At 38.6% G+C, this 24,891-nt stretch overlaps 1 protein-coding gene across 8 annotated transcripts in view; it reads left to right on the forward strand.

Moving 5' to 3' along the window:
* Positions 1 to 24,891, forward strand: part of astn1 (astrotactin 1) — a 422,909-nt gene that overhangs the window by 241,740 nt on the left and 156,278 nt on the right. For all 8 annotated transcript variants that reach the window (XM_030401856.1, XM_030401857.1, XM_030401860.1 and 5 more), the window contains 2 exons: positions 9,264 to 9,368; positions 16,511 to 16,699. In XM_030401856.1, the coding sequence (XP_030257716.1) occupies positions 9,264 to 9,368; positions 16,511 to 16,699 (294 nt within the window). The remainder of the gene's footprint in view (positions 1 to 9,263; positions 9,369 to 16,510; positions 16,700 to 24,891) is intronic.

The following is a 24,891-nucleotide window of genomic DNA, read 5'->3' on the forward strand; positions in this document are numbered from 1 at the left end:
TTATGGAAAGCATTTGGCCTAGGCTCTAACCTAACCACCTCCAGGGTGTCTGCTCATCATTTCCGAGGGCAGACATTTTGTTCCAGCTTTTTTTTTTTTTCTCTTTCTTATCGGAATGGTCTGGGAAAGAAATCAAGGCTGTGCTGTATTACATTTGGTTTCCCATTAGATTAGAGAATGCCCCCCCCCCCCCCCCCCCCCACACACACACACACACACACACACACACACACACACACACACACACACACACGCACACACAGACACACACACACGTTCTTTACTTCTTCTTTACTCACTCACTTTTCCCTCTCTCTTTTCCACTAAATCATTCATTCCAAGACTTATCCAAGAGTGAAATGGAGCACAGACCAGGCTAGTTAATGGGGTTCTATGAGCCATAAGATTACTTTCCTACCTGAGCTCATTCCTATGAATCTTCCTTAGAGAAGCAACTAAAATAACAAACCACTTCCAGCCATGAGGCAAAGTTACAGGAGGACTGTTAGGTGTTTAGACAGGCCGTGGTTACCATCTGCTTTGTGCTCTCAGTTTTCAAGTATAAGCAAGCTCTGCACTTGTCTGATATAATTTCTGCCCTGTTTACAGTGGGACAGAGTCACAAATGTTAACAGGAGAACTCAATTTACATTCCCTGAGCAGTCTAATTGGAGCTGTGGCAAAGAGTGACGTTTTTTTTTTTTTTTTCTTTTTTTCTTTCTTTTCTTTTTCTCAGTGGAAATCACAAGGTATTGAGTTTTTATTTTCTTCTCCCTCTGGTTCACATCCAGCCAATCCACTATTCATCTCATGCAGTTTGAAATGAAATTCTGAGAAAACTCATCAACCCCCCTACTCATAATCTGACCTATTTAGCAGCTCCATTAAACCGATTTGTCTGCTTTGTCAAAAATTCATCAGTGTTCCGTCTTTTTCTCTATTGACTCTATTGACTTGACCAGTGACTCCCGCGCTGGCACCTGAACTCATCACCGTTACAGCACATGCTCATACCGATGTGACTTAAAGGGTTGATTGCCAGTGACAAAACAACATATTTGACTTTGACTTATTTGACTCCCACAAAGACATTTAAACTGCAACATACGACTGGTGAAGAGTAACATGAACAGGCAACCTCTGTCTTCTTGTTGTTGATGATCTAAAATGGTTGCAGTTTGGTTCGGTAAGGCCAAAAAAAAATGTATTGGTTCGGTTTAAGAGAGGCTCATGGCTTGGATTAAAGTAAGTAAGCTACCTTAGTACATAAAAGAAAAGTTAAGTATGTGTTAGGTGAGTTTAAATAACTCAACGATGACCTGGTTTCACACCGACACATACAGCGGTACTCTGAGTGAATGTTCTGTGCTCATTTGTCCCAACCACCAACCCCATCCTCCTAATCCTGCAGACTATCTTGCTCTTACACTTTATCAACTGATGTCCTCTATTGCCCATGTAATAATAGCTACGGCCATTAGAGATCCTACCTACAACTTTTGTACTATATTGTGTTTTTATGTATATACAAGTCTATTCTATTTCTTATCTTTTTTTATCACATTTATGTATTTTTTTTTTTGGCTGTCCTTTGGCTGCTGTGGCAAAGAAATGTTCCCATTTGCAGGACAATAAAGGAACTCTGATTCTGATTCTGATTAACATTAAATGTAAATATCGATTGTACTAAGCTGCTTGTACAGGCGACTGCTGCAGCTGTTTTTCTGCCGAGGACGGTCTTCACTGCCATCACAGTCACAGTAGAGCAAATATCTCTTTCACAGAGACATTTATTAGTTATAATACAAAGTAATGTCTATGCACACCCAAAAAATTTGCTATTGGGTGTATGTCAACAGGAGGTGGGAGTGGCTAGGTGGGTCAGTTACAGACTACCACCTAGGAGACTCAAGTTTGAGTCTTATGTGTACCTTGAAGTCAGATTTGCCTTGTTTTTATCCATTATGTAACTGAATTGGCATTTTTATTTCAACCCAAACCATCTTTTGCTTAACCTTGCTAGGCAGTTTTAGTGCTTAAACCGAACAAAACTGTGATCATTTAAAACATTAACAGTCTGACACCCAGTATGTTTGTCAGCAAGCTTTATTTTGAAATTCTAACCGGATGTGGTTTATTCATTAAAGCTTACTTGACTGCAGATTCCTGCATTTACAAAGGTGAGGATGGAGGGTTACTGTCAAATGTTGACCAACAATGTAAACACGTGGAGGACCTTTACAATTAGACAAACAAAACATATGTTTTGCAAACAAATTATATAGTATGTTCCTGCGCAGTGTCAAAAATCACTTCCATGTATATAACAACATCTTGCCATGTGCTGTCTCATTTCAATGCATCTCTCATTTACTTGTGCTTGAGCTTGCACATGGTGTAAGAGGTCCAAAAGTACCTGTAGGCAATTGCATTCATGTCTGCAAAATAACACCTTTTATAGCTTAAGTGCAACTTGTGCTAGTCTTCGCTTTACCATGAAAAAAAGGGCTCTCAAAAGGAAACGTGTTGGTAAGCGCTCATGTCAGGATTGACTCTGCATTATTTTGAGTAAGCACTTCAGTTGAGATTTTGTTGAGAAGGCATGCATCTTGGGACCTCAAATATGATTGCACAACAAAGTAATTCTGTGTGACAAGGTGGTGGAAAATTAGAAAATGCAGGTGCATGAACAAGTGGGGAAAAAATACTTACTTTCATGCAGCTTTACTTGGATGTTTTATCTCTCTATTTGGACGATGAAAAAGCAGACAAGCTAACAAAGACGGATCACAAAGCCAAAAACTCCAATAGTTAGGAATTGAACTGTGGTCCTCATTTGGGGATTCATAGAAGGACTGGAGAGTTAACATCCCCATGGACTATTTCACACAGTCTCTCACAGAGCTTGGATATTGATTCAGTTTTACTTAGATTTATGTGACTGCTATATACCCCAGCCCCAATGTCTTCCTGCCTTTACCATTATAAAAAAAAAAAAACAATGCTCTTAGACAGTTGGCTGTACACTCACTGAAGTAAATAAAACAGTTTTTACAATTTATTGGCAGCAATTAAGTATAAATTAAGTTCTGTGTCCTGTATATTTAATGTCACCATTAATCACACAAGTAGTCACATTAGATCCTTGCTCATTATACGTTTAATCTGCATTAATATAGCTATGACTAGTTTTAAAAACAACCTCTTTTAAGCCCTTACATCCTGAGCTGAAGTGCAGACAAATATAAACAGCAATGATTTTCAAATGGAGTTCCATTCATCCTCATTCTCATTGTAGATGGAGTGCAGAACATTTCTCTGAACTTGAACACCATTATAAGCTTTAAAAAAATGAAAAAAATAATTAAAAGACAATGCACAAAGTGAGCCAGACAACAGAACAATAAACCTACTCAGACATGATTTGATGTTTGTCAAACAGAAGTTTGAACTGTTGTTTAAAGACACAAGAGTCATATATACCTCTAACTCTAATTACAATAATTCAATAATAATAATAATAATGATATTATTATTATTATTATTATTATTAGTAGTAGTAGTAGTAGTAGTAGTAGTATTACAATAATTTGACAAACTCACAATGAGCATTTTTACATCTACATTCAAACTTTTAAATTGTGAATATATAACACAATGTGCATGAGGGAAAAGAACAACAAAACTGTTTAGACATACATTTACCATACTGAGTGATGATAAGAGGAATTGTGTGATTCATTCAACAGTGATGTAATAAGTCCCAGCTTTATTATGTTTACTGTATTTGTCTTCGTTGTGCATCAGAGGTTTTGATTCTGTAGCATGTTTTATCATTTAGAATCATTTTTCATGTTTTGCTGCTATGCATGCAGTATTTGATGTGTAGATATAGTGGCGGTTAGAAATACATTTCAGTAGACTGCAATCAATACACCCTGATAAATATACTGTCAAAATACAAACTAAAGTAGTTGTTAACAAGAAAAAAAAGAAAAAAATCATAATTAAGGTGAGGTTTATTACATGGTTGTTGTGTTGTGTTGCATGCAGTTGCATCATAAAGGTGTTTCTGTGTTGCTGGTCACTAAGTTTATGTGTTGCAGTTTTTTCAAAGCACTCAACAGACTGTTGAGTTATTCAAAGAGGTACTCAAAACAAAATCCCCATTTCTGTTACACTATTAATTGATCCAGGTCCCAGACTGGTATCAAAACACATGTTATTTTTCTTTTTGGAGAAGAAAAAGTTCTGTAGTTCTGTCCTACAGACACCCTCCAAAAGCACCGCCTCAATACCATCTGCACACCCCATACAGTGACCGAGAAGTGTCCAAACAAATGAGAAAGCCACTACATAATAAGAGAAGAAAGTGAGTCCATGTTTTGTATCAGAAGACTATATAAACATGAACAACACTGCATTAATACTAAGGTGATACATATAATGTGTTGACTTATGTACGGTGTTAAATAGTGTGACAGTGAGTGCTTTTTTTAGGGAATTTTCTGGGGGAATTGTGAAGGCAATTCATAAAATGTATGAGTTCAAAGTTGAGAATATAGAAATGTGGTTCATAATGGTGTGACTGCAGCCATCTATATTACAATTTAGAATGTAATGAAGTGAAAAATATATGCTCTCAGAAAAATATAAACCAAAATGCAGTTTGAGTACCTCAAAATATACCAGTTGCAGTACTTGATTTACTAAACATTCTCCTCTGTTAGCAGTTCCATTCCAGATTGTACAAAAATACATTTAGAGCCACAGTAGAGTTATGATGCCCATATACTCACCACCAACTGCTTTTAAGCAATAAATGTAAATGTATTTATAAGCTTTTAAAAATAATAGGTCTTGTTATGAAAGACAATTTTATGCCTTGTGTAATTTTACAAAGGAAATCAGCTGTGGTACAAAACGCAGCCCTGACCAAGCTGCTCGCCTGGCACCGACTGTGGGGAGAGAGACTGTGAACTTGGGATGTTTGCAAAGTGAAGTTCAGTCAAATTAATCATTCTGTCAGACAATGAGAGCAGAGCACCCCAGGGCTAAAAGGGAGACAAGGCCTTTCAGCAAGAAGAAGAATACGCTGCGCTACTGTATATGTTTGGGGCTTGTTATTCATTTTCACTAAGAGAGGCGGAGGCTGGGAATGGGGGAGGATATGTAGTGGTGTGCCCTCGCTCTCCCTGTACCAGGGAATATATCTATCGTTCCGGGGAGCCATTTCCCATAAGAGGGGATAAATGGATGTAGCTGAAGGTGAGGACAATGCAGGAACATCACATTTAGAGGCTTATTCATCAAGTTCATAGGCGGTGTCAGGCCTCCGCCAAATGTTGCATTTTCACAGCACCCTTGTATAGGAAACTGTTACTGGCCTTGCACGCATCCCAACACTCATCACACGTCATATCTAATTTGTGTCCCCTTGTTTATGCTAAAAATAGATAATACAGGGTTGCATTCACAGCCCAGTTGCCAGGATAAAATGCTGGCAGTTATTCATTTTTGCAATCCACATATACGGTTGTCCATGTGGCATTTGTTCAAAACATGCCATATCACGTTCACATTGCATGTTCGTTATCCAAATTTCACACTGGGAGGTGGATGGGACAGTGGTTGAGTTGCAGGCAAGAAGGCTCCCAAGCATGATCACAGTTCAAGTCTTGTGAAATCTGGACAATTTCCAGCCTCGTTTGTGCTGAAAGAAGGTATTTTAAGGCAAACAATTATGTTTTCCTCACACTAACCACGGGGGCAGCTGTGGCTCATGGGTAGAGCCCGCATCTTGTGACTGGAAGTCGCTGGTACGATTCCCCTGGTCTGCATGTTGAAGTGCCCTTGGGCAAGATACAGAACCCAAAACTGCTCATGATGTGCTGGTCGGCACCTTGTAGGGCAATGCTAGTGTTTTTTTTGTGCCTTAAGTTAACTAGAACATAAGCACAGTGTTGTGACAACCATTTCACATAATGGTTCCAACTGGACCAGGACCAAGTCCATACAAATTGAACAAATTTGAGAGTTCATTACATTATATATAGCTATTTCCCAGTGTCACCCTGACTTTGCTCATTTTTATAGCCTCCTTGTAATTCAAGGGTCTCTGCCGGCCGCTTGAGTTTTTATTTTTTAAAGTAGTTTCAATTTGAACACTTTTTTATTCAGTTGAAATTCAAACACAATTATATGATAGATAGGTGGACAGATAGATGGATAGATGGATAGATAAATGGATAGATGGATAGATGGATGGATGATAAAATCTCGTGGGAAACAGAAGGTTTCCTGGTGATTCAGTCAAGCTAAATGATTGAATAAACTCTTTTTTTTTTCTTTTTTTTGGAACACAGTCTTCCACCCTTCACTTGAGGTGATGATAGAGATGCTTCTCCTCGTACAGGTTATAACATTTACTTTTCATAGACATCTACTTTTGCCGCCTTTCCCTTTTTATTGCCTTCCTTTCATGTCTTAATTTGTCTTTCTCGTGCCAGCTTGGTCTCTCTCAAACACAGTTCATCTTTTTTTTCCCATCCCCCTGCCATTTTCCGTTCCCCTCTTCCGTGTCTGTGGTCGCAGGAAATGTGCCTGAGTCGTGAGCATTATCCAGAAACCTTTTGGATGTGCTTGTGAACACGGTGGGGGCAGTCATAGTGATGTATGGCTGTAATCCCACCGCTGCAGTATGACATGGCTGTCAGTTGCCATGGGAGATGAGATAATTTATATTCTGCAGCTCTGTTTATGGCCCAATATAAGTAACGATAATGTTAAAGGCCCGATCCTTCATTCTTATGCAATAATGAGGGGGTCCTGCCACTGATTATTGCAAATAAAGACCCTTTTCAATTGGTCTTGGTTTTCTATTTAAAACTAGGAAAGGAAAAGTGAGTGAAATTATTTTATATATTTTTTTTTTCTTTCTTTTTTAAAATCCAAGTCATGTTCACTAAGAATCTGCGCTCTACCACTTCATGCTGTATCTATAATTGATGTGTTAAAAAAGAGGCCGATTTGTCCTTTAACGCTAAGGTGTCTCCCCCTGTAGTCCATGATGGATGTCTCCTCTGTAATGTTGCAGTTTCATTTACATGTCATGTTGGGCTTTATCTGCCACTGACTATTTGTCGCTGTGGGTAAGAAGACAGCTCATTGGTCGGTGGAGCAGGATGCATGCATAACATTTGATAGACGGTGCAGTGCATCAAAATGATAAACCTCTGTACATGGGTGACTTCTTCTGGCAGTGGAGATAGGCTTTATTGATTTCAGCAGGGGATAGGATTGGTAAATGAAAGAAAATCAATAGAGATAATTTACTGGGCTTTAAAGGAATGCTGTGTGAAAGCAAGATGAAATACACTTATGGCAGCATCACCGTTAGCTTTACTCCAGTGTTTTGAGTGTTTAAAGTGGTGTTAAACCAGTAGAGAAGATGTGTATATATATATGTATATATATATATGTATATATATATATATATATATATGTATATATATATATGTATATATATATATATCTATATATATATATATATATATATATATATGTGTATATATATATGTATATATATATATATATATGTATATATATATATATGTATATATATATATATGTATATGTATATTTATTTTTATTTTTTTTTCAGATCCTGTTAGCTGGACTTCTTTCCCCCTTCAAAGCGGAGTGGCAGCCAAACCATTGTGCGCAACCTGTAGATGTACATGAGATGATCCACATAAATGTGTATCTGACACATGATAACAGGTTATTTTCCACACCTCGTCGCACTTCTAGCATCGCTGTGCTAGTGGATGGCGATGTCAGTTAGTCTGGTAATCAGTCAATCAGTCAGTCCACCTCTCTGATCCAGACGGAAATAGCTCAACTACTGTTGGATGACTGACATGTTGTTACTGAAACTTCAATTTTGAGTGAATATATCCTTTAAATGGTGGTAACCAGCCAAACCGTTTACCTCGAGATTTAGACAGTTTTGATGATCAATCAGTCATTGTTTATCAAGAAAAGAAATGTATCACTAACAACAGTGTCTCAAATTTAATTAGTTTATCTGTTTCTTTTTTATTATTGTATATTGACTATATTTGTGATTTACGGTCAGTCAGAACAAGCATTTTCACTTTGGGCTCCTAGAAATAGTGGTGGACATTTTTGCTATGAAAACAATAATTAGATGCAGCCTTAGTGGCTTTCTTTTTGCTGAACAGAAATAGTTGTCATTTCTGATAATGAAATTGTTTTGTCTGTTTCAGTCGGACGTTGTGAAAACAATTCAATTAATACAAATTATGCATAAGGAGTACACTTGTTATTGTCAAAGAGGGACAGTTCATAGTTTGAATGATAGAATAGTTACCAGGCAATGGCGAAGTCTCACAGCTTTCAAAATGTGATCACTTCATGATGTCGAGGATTCATGCAGATACTGTGCTAATTAATCTAAAAGTGATGGAATAAAAACTCTGGGAAATAATTGAAATTTTGATAAGGCACTGATCTAGAATAAATTACCTGCTATTGTTTTTAGCAGTCTTGATAAACAGCAGCAAGGAGTCAACGCTTCTCTGATTCAGACTGCGCTCCATTCCCATTATAAATGCATCGTTATACTCACTTCCTGAATGAGATCATTTTCAGTTTCATGCAGGAACTCTGTGGTACAAAGAGAGAACGAAAATTGGTTTTAGATTTGACACAAAGAGGGAAAAGTTGGAGGTCTCAGGAGCATGCCATTGATATGAAAATATATGAAAACGAAAAATGTGCTGCGTATTCAAGTGAGTGGCCTTCATAATCTTCAAACACAGACGGCTTCAGCCCGCCTTTGACTATATCGCCTCCTCAGAAAAGATTCCACATTAATGTTGCCATTTCCTGTGTGTTTTCCGGGGAGGGAGAGCTGTAGATAGGGCGCCACTTTGATCCAACACTGCAGACTTGCTTCTCTCTCCTGTCATCTAATATAATATTAATATGTATCAAATATTCTGCCTGATTCTTCAGGTAAAGTAAACAAGAATAAGGTGTAGGGCCACCCTTTGATCTGAAACCGAAGACTGCAATTTCCTCCACTATAGGAGTAAATAGCACATTGATATTGTAATTTTTCTGTTTGCTCCTACAGATGTGATGCTGAGCTACCATGAGCCTTCTTTTTAACGATCACCCAGGACTGCATCCATATGAGTAAAAGTGTTTTTTTGTGTGTGTGTGTGTTATTGCAGGTATGGTAAACTACAGCGAGGTGACTGGCTACCCCCTTGTTCAGCACTGGAGTCTCCGCTCTGTGCTGTACCATGTCAAACTCAATCAGTGGGTCCTCTCTCAAGGTAAATCACTCCACGCTTCTGGCAGTTAATTATATATAAATATATATATATATCATTTGTTATTACTGATTGTTTATTTATGCTGGAGGAGAACATGCCCCGGTGTCTGTGGCATAAACTCTCCCGTTCTCTGTGGAGAAAAACAACATCATCAGCTATCAATTATTTATCACATCATAATTAATATGACACATCAAGGTTAGCAGCTCATCATAACAGCTTGGGTACTTTATTTAATTTTCATTTTTGATCAGCAAAATGATTAAGAGGCAGACTGTCTTCTTTTGATTGGGCTGGCTATATCTTCGGCGCTGAAAGATACTGTACGGACGTCTTTACTCATCTTCCAATGTCAAACTGATTTTAGCTGTTTTAAACACTTTACATGCACTTAATTTAGTCGCCAGGATACAATTTAAATACTTAGAAATCATGCAAACATGTTGATGAAGTTTCTGCCAACACTACATATGTCCATACGTACATGTCATAGGCTATGTGCCATACTGTACCAAACTTGTCATACGGTGTTTGCATTACACATTTATGACCCAACTTTCCTTTATCGGGAAGTGGTGGCGATGGTGGTACAATTACAGGTGACAAGGTTGCATGCCAGTGACCGCTTTTTAGATCTACTTTTCAGCTTGTGTAAGTGTGAAAAAAAAATGAATATTTTTGGTATAAGACCATGGAGTTTCAAAATGTGTAGCCTGGCACCAACAGATATTGTTGAGGAAACCTTGGGAACTTCCAGCTGTATTTGTGGCAGCAGACCATGTTTGTGGTGACACAACTAGTATTCTGTTTACATGGCCTTGGGACAAATAGAAAATTTGAGTTGAAAGGTTTTACTTACCTCTGGTTTTGCAGAAAGATATTTTGCCATCATTTATTCTGGTGATTGTGTTGCTAAATTGTAACAGAAGAATGTGTATGCTGAAAAACACACACAATTCTAAATGTGTTCTCAACAGCAGCAAAAGCACTTTCATGGTGATACAGTTCTTGAACATATAAAGACCATCGCCAGGGGGCACATTGCTGTTAACACTGTATTGCGTTGCTAAAAGGTTCAAGTTGGGTCCATTGCATCAAATTAAACCCTTGTTTAAACAGTCAATTATGGACTGATTGTGGTGGTGCTGTTCAGACACAGTGCTTGGAGAACCCTAAGAGGCATTAAAAGACTGAGGGTCAAGTTCCCTTTAATCGCAAATTAGCGAAAATGTCACTTGAAAAGGGCACAAGCTAAAAAGCTGCTCAAGAGGCACAACCAAACAAGAGGCACATGGAGCTAAAAGACATAGCACCTACTGACTGTTATAATTACAACCTCCACTCCTTAGTTAATTGCGTAATAACTCATAATGATGTTTAATGTCCATTGGGCAGACTTTATCCACGAGGTGCTTATGAAGACAGATGTGTGCAAACCAAAATGCATGAATAAATAAATAGATAAATAAATAAATAAATAAATAAACAACATAAACAGAGTTCTCCATTAGCAGTCCAAAAAAAGTTTTCTGCTGTTTACTTGAAACAGTCAAGAGCCTCATAAGTGTGCTAAAGTTAGGTTACTGCCTCACAGTGCAAACACATTGCAGCCAGGGAAGGAATGGATGTTTACTTTACCGAATATAAAACATAAAAGCCCTAAAGAGATGTAAAGATTGTCTAAAGGCAGTTAGAGATGTGCAAATGTCAGAGATGATTTAAGACTGATGGGACCTGCCATCGCCTGTGACCAAAACAAATTCATGTTTTTTGGAGGTCTGTTGTCAGCAGCGCATACAGTGCAATACAGTCTCAGTGTAATGCCCGGCTCTTATCTGATCTAAAATATCAGGTGTTGATTCAACAATATGACGTTCTATAGAGACATTTAGTCGTCAGACAGATTAAACAGCCTACATTCATATAACAAACTGAACACAATGTGACGTTGTGTTCGATGTTAATACAGAATTTATTTAATTCAACCTGATGCAGCAACACAAAAACTTCTTGGATTTGGATTATGAGAATTCTTAAGATAATATATGTGAAGCCAAGACTGACCATTAAGGACAGCTATTGCCTTGAATTTATTCCTCTGTGTTTGACTGGCTGTTTTTTTTTTTTTTTTTTTTTTTTTTTTATTTCTTTATGTAGTTTGAGAAGCACACAATGCTCAGCTGGTTTATATACAGCAGCAAATTGATATGAAGCTGATTTACATGAGGATTTATGTAAAACGGATGTTGAATCATTGAACAGAAGTCACAGATCAACTGTATAGCATTTTAATAGGCTACCCTGTAAAACAGTTGGACTGCGTACAAACGATATGTGTCGGATAACATTTTAATAAATCGGAATCAGATCTAGAGTGATGTGGGTGTTTCTGGGACTTGCTGTACAGGCTGAAGGCTGGTGGAGAACTGTCTGCCTTGACCCCAGTTTTTTTTTTTTTTTTTTTGTTTGTTTGTTTTTTCTCTGACCCCTGTTGCTGATCTCGTTTGCTTTCCAGCCGAGGGCGCAGCTCATCTGGAACCCGTCTACTGAAACAGATAGTTTTCTAGGTTGAACATACAGTACAGAATGTATACTTGCTAATCACTGTTAATTAAGATGGGTAATGTATGCTTGTAAAATATTTTCCTGCTTTTTACATTTGAGTTTTTGGAGCCCTTAAACACAACACATTCCTTGTAAAATGTTGTACAAAATAATCTGGAAGTTACATATTGATATGTCTTAATCCGTAACTATAAACGGGATATATAATCACTATCAACATTATAAACACGACTTTAATATGACTTATACGACTGCGTTATAATTTACTGCAGTATAACCTAAAAACATACAGTAATATTACAAAAGGTTTGATCATTTACAAATGAGATTGTTTTAGAACAAGAGTACATTCACACTAAGCCATTGTATAAACATACCTATTTTCCCTCTATTTCAGCCCTCCGTCTACAGGCACAAACAGACTAAAACACTGTTTATCTCCCCACAGAACAGAGCTTTTCCTAATCAATCTCCAGAGTGTTAATCTCAAAACACCGGCTCGGACTTTAAGCGTGTAAATGGAGCCCTGGGAAGGTCGAGCCCTCGATGCTAGTAAAGACTTTTAGTCATTTCTACCACAACACGGATCCTTTTAAATGTCAGCATATCTGAAAACAGAGATGATCTCAGAGAGCAGAAGGCGACTGATCATAGGTTTAACAGGCTGACACGTCTTGACCACAGTCACAGTGGATTGTGTGGCAGAGTAGTGAGCACAATGGGGGTGAGGTGAGGGTCTGCAAGACATTCACAGATATTCTGCAGAACTGTTTTTCACTGTGGAGGAATTCCCTTGGTGGAGGTTTAAATAAAACTCTGCTATGACTTTTTTTTTTTTTTTTTTTTTTTTTTAGATGAGCAGACTGGTTACTTACCTCCCAATAGTATATGGTTCAATAGGACACTTGACAGACAAGGAGCATTGATTTTTTCACCCCTGAGACGCTTTTGTCATGTCAAGATAACAAATCAACTGCAGAAACACTAAGACTCTTGCTTCAACCAAAAGGGAAAATGCACTCGACCGCAGATATAGTTATTTCATCAGAGAGGTTAATTCCCCTTTGCTTATACCATTGTTTGGGTGATGGTTTGTGGTTTTAATTGGCTGAAATGTGTGAAATAGCTTTTAATATATGGACATCTCTGAAAATCTTCAATTAGTTCCAGTAAAAAAGCCTGTTCTAAAGTTCTAAATGTATGCACTGTATCCCGTATCTAGAATGAGCAGCATCAGAATCAGCTGGTTGTAGACACGCCGATGCTTGAAATTGATGAAATAAAAAATAAAAATCTAAGCATCTTTATCTTATGTACAACACAGTTGTGTAGTCTCTGAGTGCATCACCCTCTGAACACCAATTGGTGGCACTTGTAACATACAAGCTGCAACAAGTAGCCTACACTCTGGGCTGTGGTGAAATAAAAAGTAGGTAACTAAAGAGTCCACTGGCTGAACTATCCAAAACAAGTTTGGGATAACTTAGAAAAAAGGTGAGTAAATCCGGTTTGATTTTAAAAAGCTGGGTAAGCTGACTTTAAGTGTGACTCTCCACACATTAGGGACAGCGACTGGCTGGTTAGCTTGCTTGTCTTGTTCTTTAAACATGCTATGAAATCATATTTTCTGTTTGTCGACCGCATGCAATATTATTTGCTTTGAATCTCGCCAGCATGACGTTGGCTGTCTGGATAACAGCTGAGTTGAACGGTTCAATGAGCTGAGCAGACTAGTTTATCTCCTGTTGCCAAGTCATATCTAAGGTTCATCCCATTTACTGGAGTGGTGGACAATGTTTCCGTTACACAAGAACCTTACGAAATGAGTGTTTTATTCCACTTCCTCATGATACTGATCGATGATGGATTAGTTATTTTTGTCTTCCTTTTCAAAAGAAAGTGGTGCAGCCCAATTTCAACGAGTGCAAATAAGAAACTCCACTAGACACCAAAGAGGTTATGTTTTCCTGTGTCCATTTAAAGGTTGGTTGGTTTGTCAGCAGGATTTCACAGAAACAACTAAACGCATTTCCACGAAACTTGGGAGGAGGATGGGTGTTAGCCCAGAATAGACCCCATTAACTTTATTGTGGGGATCCAGATAAAGTGACATATCTAGGAATCCCACTTTCTTAGGTTGTTTTTTCTACATGTACGAAATCGATGGATATTCACCTAAACTTATTAAACTATATATATATAATAAGCATGACCCACTCTTCTGTATATTGACACTAGCATATAGAATAAAGCACCGCTTGCTCAGAGTGCAGTGGCAACCTTTAAAATTGGAACTTTGTGTATATTCTGCCACTGTAAATCAGTCATTAATTTCAAGAACACCCTGCCTTCGTCATCAGCTTTGGCCTGCAATTTTATACACTTGAAATGCCCAATATGTAGTTTTTTCTCTCTGCCATTTTTACTTTCCCCTTCCCCAACAGCTAGCTCTGCTTTATTTAGAAAATGCATCTATAATACCAATAGTAGTAATGGTTTTGATTTAACACAGATGCTTTTGTGTTAAGGGCTGCTGTCCCTTAAATGTAATGCTTACTTCTCTGAATAAACCACATGGCTCTGGCAGTATTTCCTTTCTCACTAAATTGTTTTTTTTCTCTCTTTTTTTGCATTTAAGTTCTATTTTTTCTGATGTTCAATGATTTATTTTCTGTCTGGTATTTTGCAAAAAAAAAAAAAAAAAAACGACTGAAGAAAAAGAGATATTTCAAAGACACGCTACCCAGGGTCTGACTTTGTCATATCCATGTGTGCTTTGATTTGTGAGACTTTTTTTTTTGTGAGACTGTTTTTAGCAGTAAAAAGTAGATGTCACGTGCACATATGATGATGGATATTGAGACAGATAGATGGATACATTAGTGGATGAATAGAAAGCAGGTCACACAGAAATTTGTATTTCACTTTATTTTCCTTGTCTTTTTCTCTGTCTCTGATAGCCTGTCACATATCACAAAGCTTTGTACCCATAGCAAGACCAAGGCTTTCTGACAGTGCCTGCCACGGAAACTTCACAGAGTAAGATAACTGTGGATAGGTATTTAGTCAAGCAATACTTCTTCTGAAGGCTGCTCCTGGCTGCTGACATGTCGGGGATTATACTGAATATTTCCTGACGGGTTTCTCGGCACTAAATGCATTATTCCATGAAAATACATCTGCCTTTTTTTCTTTTTATTTGCCTCGCCCCGTAACTTGACTCGTTCTGTTGGCATTGTTTCAGGGTAAAGTAAAAGCTGTGCAAATGTTGCATTCAATCATTTTGCATGGCTTGAAGAAGAGTGTCATTTCATAATTTGGATTTTTGTTGTCTTTAGAGTGCATGCATTATTCATAAATCCATCCTAAATAGTTTCCGTTCTGATAAGTGCAGCTGTCCTACTGTAAATACAGCCATGTCACCTCTAATGCGTTTCCAATGGTGCTGCTGTGGTTTGGAAGTGGCTGCCACGTCTGCCGAGGATACAGTTTCTGTTTCCCCTTCACTCAGGAGCGACTCGGCAGCCTCCTTCTTTTTTTACTCCCATTTCCCACTTTAGCTCATCATATTTCAACAGCCACCGGAGGGGTGAGGCTACTGATTTTTACATCTGATAGCAAAGCCCCCATCTCTCATCCTCACTGCGCTCTCTGTCTCTCACTTCAGTGGCCTCCTAATTTAATTTTAGGGGAGAAGTAAGAGCAAGCGGAGCGTGAGTGCTGAGATATTAATACTGCTTCTTCTGGAAATGATAATGATAAATTGCTATTGCACATTTGCTTTCCAATATTTGCTGAGAGAGAAGTCCAGTGAGCACACGGTCATTCTGTTATACTTTGGTCAATGTATCATATCAAACATGCTTTCTCATGGACTTTATGTTATACTTCTGCAGCGTAGTCAGTGAACCCACTAACATTTGTGGGGAAATTGTCTCCGATGAAGTCACCATTACTCTAAGAATATACAGTCTTCTTGACAGAGTTATATATACTGGTTTATAGCAGTCCTTGTGTCCCACCGTGTGGGTAAAAATCTGTCATTTCAGCTCAGGTCTCTGCTAGGACACAAATTCCCTCAGGGAAATCCGCCGTGTAAATTAGTTATAAAAAGAATCTTTAACCCTGGGGTTTTTACTGCCACTTATCCTGGTCTAAATAAAGAGGGAGACAGTAACCCTTAGCCCCTCAGTCGTTCTGACATGTCTCTGGAACACAGCGACACAAGTGGCATGTATGTGTGTGTGCGTGTGTGTCTGAGGATCAAGCATATGTATATATATATATATATATATATATATATATATATATATATATATATATATATATATATATATATATATATATATATATAATTTATTTATTTATTTATTTCCTTACGGCTAACAAAAATCATAAATACCTACTTCTTAGAAGACATTTTCAGGGTGTATCAGAAGATAGGGAGTGGCTGAGCAAGCAAAACACCTTCCTATATTTTCTCTTTAACCCCGAACTCCCTTTTTTGTTCCCCCTTTTTTGTTTTGTCTTCAACCCAAAGCAGTCACCTCAATATTTGTTATCGTCTATCTACCCAGCCTTCAGCTCAGCCATCCATTCTCTGGACGGGGCGACGCAGCGGAGCGACTTTGTCTCCATCCTCAGGGAGTTTGGGAACCACTATGTGCAGGAGGCGGTGTACGGCTTCCAGGAGTCCTGTACCATCTGGTACCCCAACAAACAGGTCCAGAGACAGCTGTGGCTTGAGTACCAGGACATCAGCAAAGGTAGGACACATACTCTCAAGAAATTGAGTGCATCTCTTTACAATTATATTCACGAATGGCAAATGAGTAATTGTTGGCCTGAGCAACAGAGGTTAATTGAGCACGTGTTTATGGCTGTGTGGGATGTTTGAGGAACAGTTTAATTCCTGCAGTTATTCATACGTTCATTGACTCTACAGATGTATTATCTGTCACCCCCACAAAATACACAGAGGCAGCTTATAATGCTGTGGGTGTGTGTGTGTGTGTGTGTGTGTGTGTGTGTGTGTGTGTGCGTGTGTGTGTGTGCGTGTGTGTGTGTGTGTGTGTGTGTTGTTACACATTTGGAATTGGCAGGACTTGTGATTATTCTTCAGCTGCAGAGTAAATGCTTGCCAGGAGAAATACTTAAACCTCACATGGGACCTCTTTTACAAAGCTCTTCTCTTGTATCCCTTTTTTTTTCTTTTCTTTTTTGGTTGTACCCTGTTGTAGGGAAGTGTAATGGGCTCCCAGTGTGGCAGTCTTTAAGAAATGCCCGAGGCCCTTCAACCATCAGGTGTTTTCTTTTTTTTTTCTCTCTCTCTTTATGGTAGAACCCCTTGTGATTTTGATTAGCTTGGTAGATCTTTTATGGGGTTTAGGTCACCAAAAACACAGTCTAGCACTTCTCATTTCAAGGTTTGTGTATTTAACAGCAATAGTTTTTAGTGCTGACTGAAATGTGTGCGTAGATACTGAAAGCCGGTATCAAGTGTCTGATAAGATTCACATCTTTGTTCTGATAATATTTTCTGTGTTTGATTAGATTCTGCTTCAGACTTTTTCTTAATTCGTATTCTGCAGATTTATCACTACAGGTTAGTGGCAAAAACCCTTTTTTTTCAAACCACAGCCCCACAGCAGGGATGTTGTTTTTAAACCCCTGAGCCCTCCTTCACCCTCACAGCATGCATGTGTCTGCAGCATTTTGATAGCTAATAAAATAACAATTCTGCTGATCCATTTTCTAAGTCTGTTCAGGACTTAAGAACAGGTGTTCTGCCAGGATAATCTTGAAATTCTGTTAGTCATGGGAATATTAATAAAGCATTGAACTAATTGTACAATACCTATAGGTATAAATAACAAAGGTTTACAAATTATTCTTTAATTGCACAATAAAAAAAGGCATTAGTTAATTAGTTTACAAATAAAAGTACTAAGCTATTGATAAAGAGACTAAATTACAAAGTATTGTTTGACATTTTAATGGCCAGTATAAAGAGGAATTGTTAACATAATTATATGATCAATTGATTCATGTAATCAATCAATCAATAAATTGTTCAAATTTAAAAAGGGATTTACAAAAACGACATTCAGTAATAAGCCAATACGTATATCATTTACAAATACAATAATGAATCCATAAATAAATAATGAATGAATTTAAAAATCTGTTTGTAAATGCAGTTTTAAGAGACAAATAAATAGCTGAATTCAGAAATTGAATTAAGAATACAGATTTTAATCAGACATTAAAAAAAGGTAGTTTGCTTTTCTATCTGCATTTCCATCCACCCGCTGCTTTTCCTTTTCCCATTAGCTATTTGATTTGCTCAGTCATGTAGCCTCTCCACTTAGCCTCTCCGTGACACTTTGGTCGCTGAGCTGGTAAACGAGGTAAAACAATGCACATTAGCCGATGTAACAAGCTCTCTGATTGGTTGTTGTCATCTGCAGTATTGATCACTTCAAACGTCCCTGCTCGCCAGTAAATACATTTTAGAAATGTTGAAACTCATGCGCACCGACAAATAATTCTTCATCACACACGCGCTTAGTTGTGAATTCAGCTGAACTAACAGCTCTTAATTTGCATATTTAATAACCAGACAGATGATCCTTGTTCAATGATCTGTTTCCAGGTACGAGTTCCCGTAAGCGTTCATGCGCAGCAGCACTTCAGTTAAATATAATTCAGCCGGATTCATCCATGTAAATGACAGCTTTGCGTTTTCTTCAGTTGTTTCATTACAAAGATCTAATTATGGTGGCATATTGCATCTGTTTGTTGTCTACACTAGACATGTGACACACTACAAGCATTGTAATGCCACAGCGCATTTACCTTCTGTTGGAGTGCCACATCGAAGGAGAGTGTGTGTCGTGTCGCTCATAGTGTGGCTTTGCACTATAATCAGTATTGTTCTATCTAAAGCAGTTACTGTAAACTACACAATCACTCTCCAGAAGCACTTGAAGCACTTAAATGAACAATCAAAGAAGCAAAATGTCTTTGCTTTTTTGTTTTATTACTCCAAATGCCACCATATGTCAGCCATCCATCTTTTTTTTCACCTGTTCTTGTTTCCCCAGTTAGTAGCAGCAGAGATAAGTAATAGCCCGCCTCTCCCCACCGTTTCACTTCAATGGCTCTAAACTGTCCATACCCGTTTCCTTTGTTTGCCTCGGCCACTTTTTCCTTCCTTCCCTCACTTTGTCCAAGGACACCCCTGCTGCGCTGCACTGTTCACTCCCAGTTACCTCTGCGCTGACAGATGGCATTAGATGACTGAGTTTTCCCACCCCCGTGAAAAGTGCATTACTCTTCATTTTCAGCCGCCTCTGACACATAGCTTGCAGACAATGCTTAAACGATTCAACACAATCAGAGGAATTCAGTGCTCCTGTTTTTCAGCCTCTTCCTTGTAAACTTCATCGCGGCTGTAGTGACTAAGTCCTTTACTTTAGCCACTACTGGCTGCTAATTGGGTCGAATTCTTTAAAGTGAAACTCTCGCCAAAAAGCAACCGAGGCTTCATTTGTGATTGAAGATGAGTCAAATTCTTGTAAAAGACAAAAGAGGCACGTTTAATGTGAGTAGTTCAAAAACCTTCTTTTTAGTAAACTCTGTGTACACAAATAATGTTCTCAGTGCTCATGTTCATGTGTAGAGACCCTGGTGATGCTACGAGCAAAGTTTCATGTTGTGTCGAGCCTTCTTAGTGTTTTAAAAATAGCGATTTTGCCTGCGATTAGCTTGCCCGAAAACGAAACTACGGTAAATCTTAAAGTGCCTGTTTCGTTGGAATGATGCTTTTACATGAAGGTTTGACTCATATTCAATCACAAATCAAGCCTTGGTTGCTTTCTGGCGAGAGTTTCACTTTAAGACGTATACTCAGAAAAAAAGGCCCCCTGACTTCAACATAACTTTATATCATTATGTGTTTATATATAATGCGGACTCGTGTCCATACTTCATCCTGTCTGTCACTTCCAATAAGTTTCAATACGAAGGTAAAACAAATGCAGCCGTATGATGTTGTCCGAGCACAGTCATACTTGAAGCATTATTTGTAAACTTGTAATATGGTAGGGCGGTGTGTAATCATTCAATCATATGTAATCTCAAACAATGTATTTGCTGAAATCACACCTTTATGACTTTACCTCTGATGTATTTTTTAACATGAAAGGCCCGTATATGAGAAGTAACAAGTTTGTGTATCACAGTGACTTTAAAGCTGCTATAATAATTTACAAGTTGCAGGATTAGTGTTAGTGGGGCATCCGCTGTAGATTTGTACATGAAAAAATCAAGATAAATTTAGGATTGTGTCCTGTGTTATCAGTGTTAGAGAAAATAGAGGTATCGTTCAGTTGGTCTTTATTCCCAATTAATTCCAGTTAATTGCTGGCATGACCTGTCTTTAGCCGGTCCATAGAGGGTCAGCTGAACATGCAAAACTATGAAACTCGTGTATAGGCAAGGATGCACTTTCAGAATCACCTAACTCAACTAACCAAATTGAAATACATGTTCAGAACTTTGTATATAGTTCTGCTGTGATTTGTACAAATTGTATAGTTATTTTCTGTCATGGAAGTTAGAAAACGATCCTGTCAGATAAAGCGCAGTTCTAATTGACATAGCTGTCACAAAATCTTGCCTAATCAAATATATATACTGACTGTTTACTCATGTACCTTTTTTACCGTTCGATTGATAAAAAGGAAGCAACCCTGGGGTTTTTACCGTTTTTTACCGTTTTTCCATTTGAAAAGCTGGAATCAGAGAATTTAGATTCAAAATGATCAATTCATTATCAAAATCGTTGCCGATCAATATAACAGGTAGCGGCGAATAGATTAATCGGTTATTCGTTGCAGCTCTACTGTGATTCATAGTGCATATAATTGTGTAGAATTTTCATGTCATTCATATTACTGGCACTGCTTTTTCACTTCGCTAATTGCCATTGACCAGGCTGTGAATGTAACAGTGCGACGGCCCCCTCCCCCCTTCCTGCCTTTGTCTTGTTTCCCGTGGCCGCTGTCTTTACAGAAGGCCATGTTTTCCTCAGCCTACGTTCCTGTTGTTATCTGCCAACACGTCAAAGCCACAATAAAAACATCGGATTAAGCCCGTGCGGGACTGAAAGATCAGATTTTCTGAACCGGTCAAAATCTATCCACAATCTGTTTCTCCTGTCAGACAGGGCATGGTGATTACATCGGGCTGTGAAGATCTGAAATGATTCAATCTAAGTGGGTAACTGTTTCAACCTGGCCCAGGACCATCCGTTTCTAGAAAATGAAATAGATTCCATTGGCAAAGAACTTGAAATCAGAGTCATCTTTCTTAATCTCTTCCTGGCTTCTTGGAAACGTCCTGGCCTTTTGGAGGGAGTAATGAGCTCACAGGAGAGTTTGATGATCCATGTCCTCACCCTTTGCTCCAAATACAAGATGTGCCCGACTGCAGCCTCCCTCCATATTCAGTGAGAAGCCAGGCTGATCATTCTCTGCATCTTAGCTGCCCGGGGCACGGGCACGGCTGCTACTGGCACATGTCAGGCTTATTTATGTATATAGTTAATAATTATACATCAGATTTAGACTGATTTACAGAAAAAAGATGGATAGTGTATGTTTTTGAAGTACTTTGAAGGTTAATTTTGCCGCTCTGTAGAGAGCCGTGGTCTTCCGTTAGCGAAAACAGACAAGCTTGTTACATTCACTTCCTATGTGTCACTTAAGCAGCTCAAAGCTCTTCATCTGTATGAATTGCAGATTTCCGCTTCATACGATTTCATACTAAATCAATGACTGTGTGGGGAAAGCTTTTGTGAATTCTCATAAATACAAAATTGCACTGTTACCTAAAACAACCACTTCTCCAGCGTGGATTTTCACTTTAATACAAAATCAATAAAAAAGCGTGCCAGCGACTGTGATATTTTGTGCATCGACTGTGAATTGTAGCTCAGCAGACCAGCGCCCGGTCTGTGAAAGGAGCACGCGGCATGCCGCGGTCTGTAAAGTTAATTGAAGACCTACGCCAGTTGTTTCCTAATGACCCAGGAACTCTGAAACAACACACACACACACACGTATATGAACACATACACATTGCCTGACTATCATCGCTGTATCAGTCATGTTTGTAGAGATGTGGCCATAGCTCATTAACTGTGGTCAGCCAGTGTGTGAGTGCGGGTGTGTGTGTGTGTTTGGCCGTGATGCCTTGTCTGGGTGATTAATAGCACTTTCTTCCCTACGCTAGGTTGTGATATGAGTTTCTTATTGTCAGACACATGACCTCAATTACCGCGCCACAGATCAGACACGAACGGCAAGAAAGCTACTGCTGCTCCGTTCATGTGGCGGGGGTTTATTACATCCAGGGATCACATTTGATCAAGAGGTTAAAGATGTTTACAGACTGTTAGAAGCAGCTTTAGCGCAGTTCATACAATCTGTATGGAATTGGTTATGGTGACGAATGCTTGTCATTTAACTCTTCCTCTGATTTACTGGTGTGTTGCTGCACTTTCTGCGGCCACAAATAATGTACTGGCACTTTAATATTTGAAGCTGCACTCATTAATATTCTCATACCGACAGTGAGTCAGATGTCTAATGCGAGAACCATCCCCTGTTGTAACAAAGTCTGACAATTATCACCCAACTTTTCAGTTTTCCTGTGTTCTATGGAAGGTTTTTGTGTCTTCTCAGTCATTGTTTTGGAACTGTGCGGTCACTGTCACTGCTCTCATCAGCCTCGGTTCCAGCAGCTGCCAGCTGTTTCAGTGACAAAGCCTTGATAAACTCACTGCAGGCTACCTGCCCATCATCAAGCAGTAGACAAAGTCAGCGACTTACAATTGATCATAAAAGTCTTTTCCTTATACATGTGCTGGCTCTGCTTGACTTGGCATTTCAGTTCAGCGCGGCGAGGATCTGATTTCCATCACAACAGGGCTCGATGGTGTGTCTTTGGATAACGACATGCTGTAAATAATGTTCCTCTCACGGTACGATCAAGGATTGCTCCTAACAAAGCTCTTCTAACATTTCATTTCCTCTAAATTCTTCATAGATAATGTCCGTCATTATTTAATCATTAAAAAGTTGTTGTTGTTTTGAAGTGGTATAGTCAAGAAATGTTGGTAAAATTAAAAGGACATAGTACAAACGCAGACGCAGGAGAGCAACTGAAGAGATAGGTGTAGAAGCTTTAAAGTATGGAGACTTTTAAAAACGTCCTCCTCACTCGTCTCCTGCACAAACATGAGTTCAATCAATCAGTCAATCAATCAGGCAATCAATCAATCAGTCTTTATTTTTGTAGAACCAATTCTTGACAAAAGCAATCTGATGACACTTTGTCCCGCATTCCGGAGATGGTCCTTCTCTGCACTGCTCGGTTCAACTTGGCATGCTTAATCCAGCAACAGAGTTGCTAATCAGCGTGGTGCAGCTTGATTCAGCATGGCCAAAATGCCAATGGAAAAGCCCCAAAAGTGGAGCATATAGCAGCCAAGGAGCCGAATAAGAATTGGTGAATAAAACAGAGCTTAAAGGAGAGTAAATATTGGACTCAAAATCATCACAGAGATATGACCCCAGATGAGTACTAATGTTGCTCTGTGTTTGTGTGTAATGGGGAATAGTCAGTGTTGTGTTCAGGGTTTGTTCTGCTGCCCCCAGGTGGGCAGATATTGTGTAATACAGCTTCAAGAGGTAGTATTTTGGAACTGCTGTGCATTATTATTAATAATAATAATAATAATAATAATAATAATAATAATAATAATAATAATGATAACTGTTCCCAAAACAATATGACTGTTGCAGTGAACCAGTGACAGGCATAGTGAAAACCTAGTCATTTTATCACAATTAGGTTGAGGAAAACATTGTGGCTTAGTTTAAAACAAGTATGTTATTTGTGTAACTTAAGTTGTACATTTTGGTACACAATACACCTTACTTGAGTTACCTAATGCATAAGTAAACAACTCACTGTTGACGTCTTGGAACAGTTGTCTCCTGAATGAAAGTCCTGTGCTTGTTTAACCTAACTGTCTACCCAGTCCTCCCTCTGCAGATTTTGGTGCTCACTGACTTCCTCCTCTGCTGCCCCTGTAATTACTACAACCACTAGAGGTCGTTCATAACTGCAAATGTAAATATGGGTCTTACCGAGCTGCTTGCACAGTCGACCTACATCGTTGGTCGCCCTGGTTTCATCAGGTTAAAGATTTTTGCAGTTGCTTAGTGCACTGCAGTTTGTATTCCTCAATTAACAAAAGAAGAGTCTAGAATATGCAGACAGGATGGCACATTCGAGATGGAGATGTTTTCATACTGTTCGCGATGAGTCATTGGATAAATTGATGTGTATGAAAATGATGGCCATCACAGTCACCAAATCTCAGGAACACTGTTTCAGGGGAGCTGCACCAGGCTTCACCACATTACAATGATTGTTTATATTGGCATTTTCTCAGATGTTGCACCCATTTGTGAACTTTTTTTGAAAGCACTATAATTGAAGTTGTTTATTTACAAAAATGAAATTAAAAAAGAATAAAAAAACTACATGAGGCAGCATCATACTGTTTTCTCGACATTAGATGTCTCAGACCTTATGAGAAGAATCTCACCCGAGTCACAAATATTGTGTGGGCTGTTTAAAGATGTTTCAAGAAGTGCCTCCAAACTTATTGAAAGCACTCCTAAAAATGCATGTAGTGCCAAAGACATCTCGACATGCCTTCAGAAAATACGCAGAGTGGATGGGAATATGATTAGCCTTATTTAGTTTCACCCATGTCTGGCTCACTTAGTGAACTGTCACATGGAAAATTTTGCGAAGACCAGTTTGCTTGAAAACAGCTTCAAAATAATTAGATGCTGTGGAGTTCTGTCAAAACACT

The sequence above is a fragment of the Sparus aurata genome, chromosome 21, assembly GCF_900880675.1.
Source record: "Sparus aurata chromosome 21, fSpaAur1.1, whole genome shotgun sequence".
NCBI lineage: Eukaryota > Metazoa > Chordata > Actinopteri > Spariformes > Sparidae > Sparus > Sparus aurata.